Below are 7,146 nucleotides of genomic sequence, written 5' to 3' on the forward strand. Positions count from 1 at the left end.
GCGGGCTTCTAGGGGTGGGGCGGTCTTATTGGGGGAGGGGCGGTCTTATTGGGGGAGGGGCGACACCAGGGTGGGATGAGCGTGGCTAGAGAGGGAAGGCCGGAAGGACAGGATAGGGGGAAATAGGGGGTGGGGCCAGAGCGGGTGGTAGTGGGCGTGGCTCGATAGGGGGTGGGTTGGAAGGATAGAGGAGGGGCTATAGTAGGGGTGGAGGGGCCAAGGTGAGCTGGAGGGGGCGAGGCGGGGGGGGGGGGGGGAGGGGTAGGGGCGGGGCTATATGGGGTAGGTGGGGCCATAGGGGGCAGTGTTGGGTCAGGGCATGATGGGCGTGGCTAGAGAGGGGGTCCAGAAGGATAGAGGGAGGGGCTACAGGAGGAGGGGCAGGGCAGTGGTTGGTGGGTAGGTAGGGATGGCGCTAGAATATAGGAAGGTGAGGGCAGGGCCAGTGATGGGTGGGGATGAAGTAGTTCGGATGAAGGGTCCGGACCCAAAACGTCAACTTTCCTACACATGTGGTGCTGCCTGACCTGCTGTGGCCCCCCACAGCTCCACACTTTGTGCTGACTTTGACTCCAGCATCTGTAGTTCTTGGCACCCATGGGTGGGGCTGTTTATGGGGCATGGCTGGAATGAAGGACGCCGGATGGAAGGGGAGGGGAAGTAGCGGGAGAGGGGAGAGATGAGAGGGGGAGGGGCAGGCTGAGGGAGGGGGTGGGGCTAGATGGGGGAGGGGCCAGCACATGAGGTGGAGCTAGTAAGGAGAGGGCATGGTTACAGTGATTGAGGCTTGAGGGAGAGGGGAGGAGATGGAGAGGGATGGGGTGGGGATAATGAGGGGAAGGGGTTTGTGGAGGGGCAGGGCTAGAGTGGGAGGACTGGAGGGAAAGGGGAAAGTGCTGACGGATGCTAGAGTGAAGGGATTGGAGGAGAGAGACTAGGGGTTGGGGCAAGGGTGGGGTGGAAGGCTAGAGTGAGAGGGTGAGGCTAAAGTGGGGGGGCTTGAGGGAAATTGGAGGGGCTGGACTGAGGAAGAGCTACATGGTGGGGGGCTAGAGTGAGGGGGAGGGGATATAGAGGCAGATATGGAGTGAGGAGAGAGGCTACTTGGAAGCTAGAGAGGGAAGGGACAGGGCTAGAGAGAGGGTAAGGGGCTGAACTGGGGGGACACTCGAGGGAGGGAGACAGATTAGCGATGGGAAGAGGTACTAGCGGGAAAGGGAGGGTCTAGAGAGATGGAGGGGTTGGAGCGAGATGTGTTTGAGTGAGGGTGTGGGGCTAGAGATGGAGGGGAGGGCTAGGGTGTGGAGCTAGAGATGGTGGAGGCTAATGGGAGGGGGAGGGGCTAGAGAAATTGGGAAGGTCTCGAGAGTGGGGCTGGAGTGAGGGGAGGTCTAGAGGGAGGGACAGGGTTGGCATTCCCAGGTGAGACAGCTTGACAGCCTTGCTTTGACTATTTACAGAATTAAGATTAAATTTTCTTAGCTTCAAATTACTGCTTCAGAATTCTAACCAAACACTTTTGGTCTGGAGTTTCCAAACCAAAACCCTTACACTGAGGAAATCTATTTTTGAACTGCTCTGAACTAATTCCTTTCTCCAGGACAAACTGTTTTTATCCATGATGCCAGCCAGGTCTTCTGTGAGCTACACCAATAGCTTTCCAATCTATGGGTTTTCTCTGAGCAAAAGAAAAATCAGTTCTTTAATTTGTACAAAACCAAAAGGAAGCTAATGCCTTCAATGTTTGCTGTATCCAATAGTATAATTTTCATAATACAAACAAATTCACGTTATCCTTCCTGGGGTGCACCAATCAGCTGCTCACTGAGACATACTGCTTTAAAAAAATAGCTCCAGAAGTACTGACAAGTTGATCGTCCAACTTCTTCAAACACAAAAAGCAAAACTCATATGCCATTAGTTTAAAATCCAAACTCTAAAAGTAATGTTACTAATATTTATAAATCACACAGTTTTATGTCAAAATATGACTTCTGGAGTAGTGGGCCTTGATTAGCAGTACATTCCTCCCATTAGAGTCATAACAATGTCACCATTAGTAAACTGTATTCTATCTTCAATCTTTTCAAATTGAACCAGCCGTTATCATGGTTAACCACATCTTCCTCCTCCATCCTCCAACTGGATGCAACTGCACTCAACCCGTTCCTATTCTCCAGAAAACATGACCTCACATTCCATCTGTAGACATACAGCTTTACCTCCCTGCTAATTCTCTTGACTCCTATACTGTCTCTAAGAAGTCAGATGTTTTGCCCAACATCTAGAGTTGGATGAGCAGAAATTTTTTACAACATTTTGGCAAAAAAGAACAAAGGCATTATCTTTGGGTCCACGTTACAAACTCCATTCCCTGCTTAATAACTCCAAGTTGTTTGCTGGCAATTCTTTTACTGCTGAACCAGACCGTTTCAATCTTAATATCTTATTGAAGTCAACAACAGATCTAAGACAACGCCAAGATTCTCAACTTCAATCTCCATAACATCTTTTGACTCCACCATGCCTCAATTCATCATTTGCTGAAATCTAATCCAAATCCCCTGGATTTGACTATTTCAAATACTCTTTTGGCCAATATCCACTTTCCTCACATTCCGTAAACTTTAACTTATACAGAACACTGCTACCTGAAACATACTCACATCAATCCTGTTCATCTAACACCCCCCTGGTAATTGAAATACATTGGTCTAGCAACACCTCAGTTTTAAAACTCCCATCTTTCAAACCCTCCAGAGCCTCTCCCCTCTCTATCTGTACAGTCTTTTCCAGCTACAGAACACTCCAACATAACTGTAATGATGTCCATTAAAATGATAAGGAAAGTGTCCATTTGAATCATTGATTCTGCTTGATCCCCACGTTCAGAAATTCTCTCTCTCTCTCAACTACTCTTGAAGTGTTCAAAAATAACATAAGTTGTATTTTATTTACTTGAATAGCTTATTCTTACTTTTGCTTTCTCCCATGGTCTCTCTATTAGTTTTTTTTTCTTTATTCATTCATTGGATGAGAGGCATCGCTGGCTGGGCAGCATTTATTGCCCATCTGTAAATTCCCAAAGGGCAATTAAGAGTCAACCACATTGCTATGGGTCCGGAGTCACATGTAGGCCAGACCAGGAAGGATGGCCGTTTCCTTCCCTAAAGCACGTTAGTGAATCAGATGGGTTTTCCCAACAATTGACAATGGATTCACAGTCATCATTAGATTCTTAATTCCAGATATTTATTGAATTCAAATTCCACCATCTGCCGTGGCAGGATTCAAACCCAGGTCCCCAGAACATTATCTAGGTCTCTGAATTAACAATCCAGCAATAATACCACTAGGTCATCGCCACCCCACTAGTCCAATCTTTCTTTCGGTTTTCTATATCCACTTTGACTATAAATCACTCTCTTCTTTTTCCATTATAACTCTGATTCTTTCCCAATATTCTCTAGTTTCAGAAGTGAAGGCAATGAAATGTTGGACCTGTCATCACTGACTTCACTATGATCAATTTACAGCAAAAATATTTGAGCAGTCAAGTGAGAGAAAATTCTAGTTAATAGGGCACGCTCAAGATATCCCACTAGAACAAATTCTGGGCTATTCAACTGGCTACCAGATTCTGCAATTAGCATCTGCAGCATCTCATAGAGTCCCTACAGTGTGGGAACAGGCCATTTGGCCCAACTAGTCCACACTGCTCCTCTGAAGAGAATCCCATCCAGATTTGTTCCCCTACCCCTGCATTTCCCCATGTCCAACCCATTTAACCTAAACATCCCTGGTCACCATGGGCAATTTAGCATGGCCAATCCACCCTAACCATCTTTGGACTGTGGGAGGAAACCAGAGCACCTGGACGAAACCCATGCAGATACAGGGAGAATGTGCAAACTCCACACAGACAGTCACCCGAGGGTGGAACTGAACATGGGTCCCTGGTGCTATGAGCCAGCAGTGCTAACCACTGAGCCACCGTGCTGCCCCTAATGGCTACAAATGATTTACCTGGCACATTCAAAAAACTACATGACAACTAGAATTGTTGGAATCACAATTATATACTTTTATTCATTCGTGGGATGTTGGCATCGCTGGCTAGGCCAACATTTGTTGCCCGTCTCTAGTTGATCTTGAGAAGTGGTGATGAGTTTCCTTCTTGAAGCGCTGCAGTCTACATGCTGCTGCAGACCCAGTATAGCAGCTATATCCTTTCGGACCTGACCAGCTCAATCAGTCGTGTTGCTGCCGAGCCACTCTAGATGGTGGACATTGAAATGCCCCACCCAAAGTACATTTTGTGCCCTTGCCACCCTCAGTGCTTTCTCCAAGTGTTGTTCAACATGGAGGAGTACTGATTCATCAGCTGAGGGAGGATGGTACATAGTAATCAGCAGGAGGTTCCCTTGCCCATGTTTAACCTGAAGCCAAGAGATTTCATGGGGTCTGGAGTCAATGTTGAGGACTCCCAAGACAACTCCCTCCCCATGTGCTGCCATCTCTGCTGGGTCTGTCCCGGTCTTGGGACAGGACATGTCTTGGAATGGTGATGGTGGTGCTTGGGACAATGTAAGGTATGATTCCGTGAGTATGATTACATCAGACTGTCGCTTGACTCGTCTTTGAGACAGCTTCCCAATTTTGGTGCTAGCTCCCACATGTCAGTAAAGCGGTCTTTGAAGAATCGACAGAGCTGTTTCTGCCATTGTCTATTCCAATGCCAAGTGGCCTTTCTTGAGACTTTGTAGTGATTAGGGTGGCATGGTGGCTCAGTGGTCAGCACTGCTGCCTCCCAGTGCCAGGGACCCAGGTTCGATTCCACCCTTAGTTGACCATCTGTGTGGAGTTTGCACATTCTCCCCGTGTCTGTGTGGGTCCCTTTTGGATGCTCTGGTTTCCTCCCCCAATCCCAAGATGTGCTGGTTAGATGGATTGGCCATGCTAAATTGCCCCTGGTGTCCTGGAGGTGTAGACTATGTGGATTAGCCTTGGGAAATGCCAAGTTATGGAGTGGGTCTGGGTGGGATGCTCTTTGGAGAGTCAGTATGGGCTCAATGGCCTGTTTCCACATTATTGGAATTCTATGACTCTGACTGAATGGCTTGCTGTGCCACTTCTGAGGATAATTTGAAGTCAACCACATTGCTGTAGGTCTGGAATCACATGTAGGCCAGACCAGGTGAGGTTGGCAGATTTAATCCCCTAAAGGACATTAGTGAACCAGATGCATTATTCTGACAATCAACAATGGTTTCATGGTCTTCAGTAAATTCTTAATTCCAATTATTGAATTCAAATTTCACATCTACCATGACAGGATTCAAACCCAGGTCCAGAGAACGGTAGCTGAGTTTCTGGATGAGTAGCCCAGCAACGATACCACTTGGCAATCATCTGCCCCTCTCTGACTAAGTATTACTTTAATTGTGCTGAAAGTAAACTATGCATTAATCATGAAAAGGATACATCTTAATATTGGTTTCAGTTCATTGTATTATACAAAAACAACAGCCTTGCATATAGCCCTACTAAACCCAAACTTACCACTTCCTTTTTCATTTTACTTATGATTTTATGAATTAGGATTTACATATGTGCCCATTTTTATTTTTTAGTGTATTAACTTGGATAGTTAAACCTTCTGGTAAAAATAGCCACATGAATAAAGGCTAGGCACCAGCAGATGGCAATGTAGCCCCATGATATAAGAAGGGCATTGGGAATACTAAACATGGTACGTGGGACGATGAGAGAGGCAGATGTAGAGGATTCAGATGTAGAGTTCAAGAAGGTGTGTTGCCTACCTGTGGCCAGATAAAGGAAATCTCAAAGCAATGGAAGAAGAACTGGTGAAGGCAGGAGAGAAATCTGTTTGATGTTGTCCATATCAGAACCAATGACATAGTGGGTCAGGTTGTAATTTCAGGAATACTACCCTGGTCATGTGCTAATCTATTGAGCAAGTTGAAAGGAGCAAGGCGGGGAAGAATCATGTAGAAATTTCATTCCTGTAGTCTAAAAGAAGTAGGAGATTGAGCAGAAAAACAAAATCAGACCAAGGGATAGAATCAAAGACCCATGAAAAGTTATGGAGAACAGAATATTGCAGAAACAAGAACAGAAAATGATGAGAGCACTCGGTTGGTTAGACAACATCTGTATGGGCTTTATCCGACAAAGGAGCAGCGCTCTGAAGGCTTGTGATTTTAAATAAACCTGTTGAACTATAACTTGGTGTTGTGTGACTTCTGATAGCATCTATATTGAGAAAGACAAAACAGAACTAACAGTTCAGTTCTACGATCTTTTGTCAGTACTGGGAAAAGTTATAAATGTAAAAGAAAGTGTTAAGCAATGAACAGGTGAGACAAGGACAAAGGAAGGTCTGTGATAGGATGGAAGACAAGGCAGATTTAAAGAAAAATGTGAGTCTTTCAGGGCCAAAGAAAATGGTGGGGATGGGGCTGGAAGGGCAAGAAACAAAGCAAATTTAAGCAATACGCTTGTTTTTTTTAAGATTCAATGTCTCTGCTGAATTCATAACTTCAAGATGTTGCCTGTCATTGAATCTGGAAGATCGCACACCGTGACTTAATATCCTCAAATTTCTTCGAAGGGACTGCTGTTCTCAACAGCATGCTGACAATGTATAGCCCTTTCCCCTGCTTATATGTCATGTCCAGATGATATCTCTATAAAGAAAGGAAAGTTCTTGAGAGAGGTTCTCTGAGTTGGCTTGTGAACAGACTCCACTGGCACTCTGTCTCTCCCAAACTGGGTTTGATTGAAATCCTCACACGCAAAGCCAATAACCAGGCACTTTTTCTCTATTTGTGTGTTGAATGGTTCAGTTGGCATTATTACCCCGGATCCAAAGGTAACTGATTATCCTTGCCGCATAATGATTACCATAAAGCCTGTCTCATTGCCATCACACAAGGTGACTTCTGTTGTTACTGTATGTTTGATTCCAGTGAAAGCTGCTTCCTGCTCTGTCTCCCAGTATCACACTGTGATGATAGATTAGGCAAGGACTTTGCTAAATAATTCATGAATCCAACAAATCTTTGCACTGTTTTCACATCTGTGGGTCACTGCACCTTTGATACAACTGTCACCTTGTCTGGA

The 7,146-nt window shown here is 45.6% G+C and overlaps 1 protein-coding gene across 1 annotated transcript in view; it reads right to left on the minus strand.

Moving 5' to 3' along the window:
• Positions 1-6,876, minus strand: part of alg1 (ALG1 chitobiosyldiphosphodolichol beta-mannosyltransferase) — a 37,558-nt gene extending 30,682 nt beyond the window's left edge. The window contains exons 1-2 of the mRNA XM_048609756.1: positions 6,816-6,876; positions 5,823-5,843 (exon numbers count right to left, since the gene is read on the minus strand). Of these exons, the coding sequence (XP_048465713.1) occupies positions 5,823-5,843; positions 6,816-6,876 (82 nt within the window). The remainder of the gene's footprint in view (positions 1-5,822; positions 5,844-6,815) is intronic.
• Positions 6,877-7,146: the final 270 nt, after the last annotated feature.

This window comes from Rhincodon typus, chromosome 21 (assembly GCF_021869965.1).
Source record: "Rhincodon typus isolate 14 chromosome 21, sRhiTyp1.1, whole genome shotgun sequence".
Lineage (NCBI taxonomy): Eukaryota > Metazoa > Chordata > Chondrichthyes > Orectolobiformes > Rhincodontidae > Rhincodon > Rhincodon typus.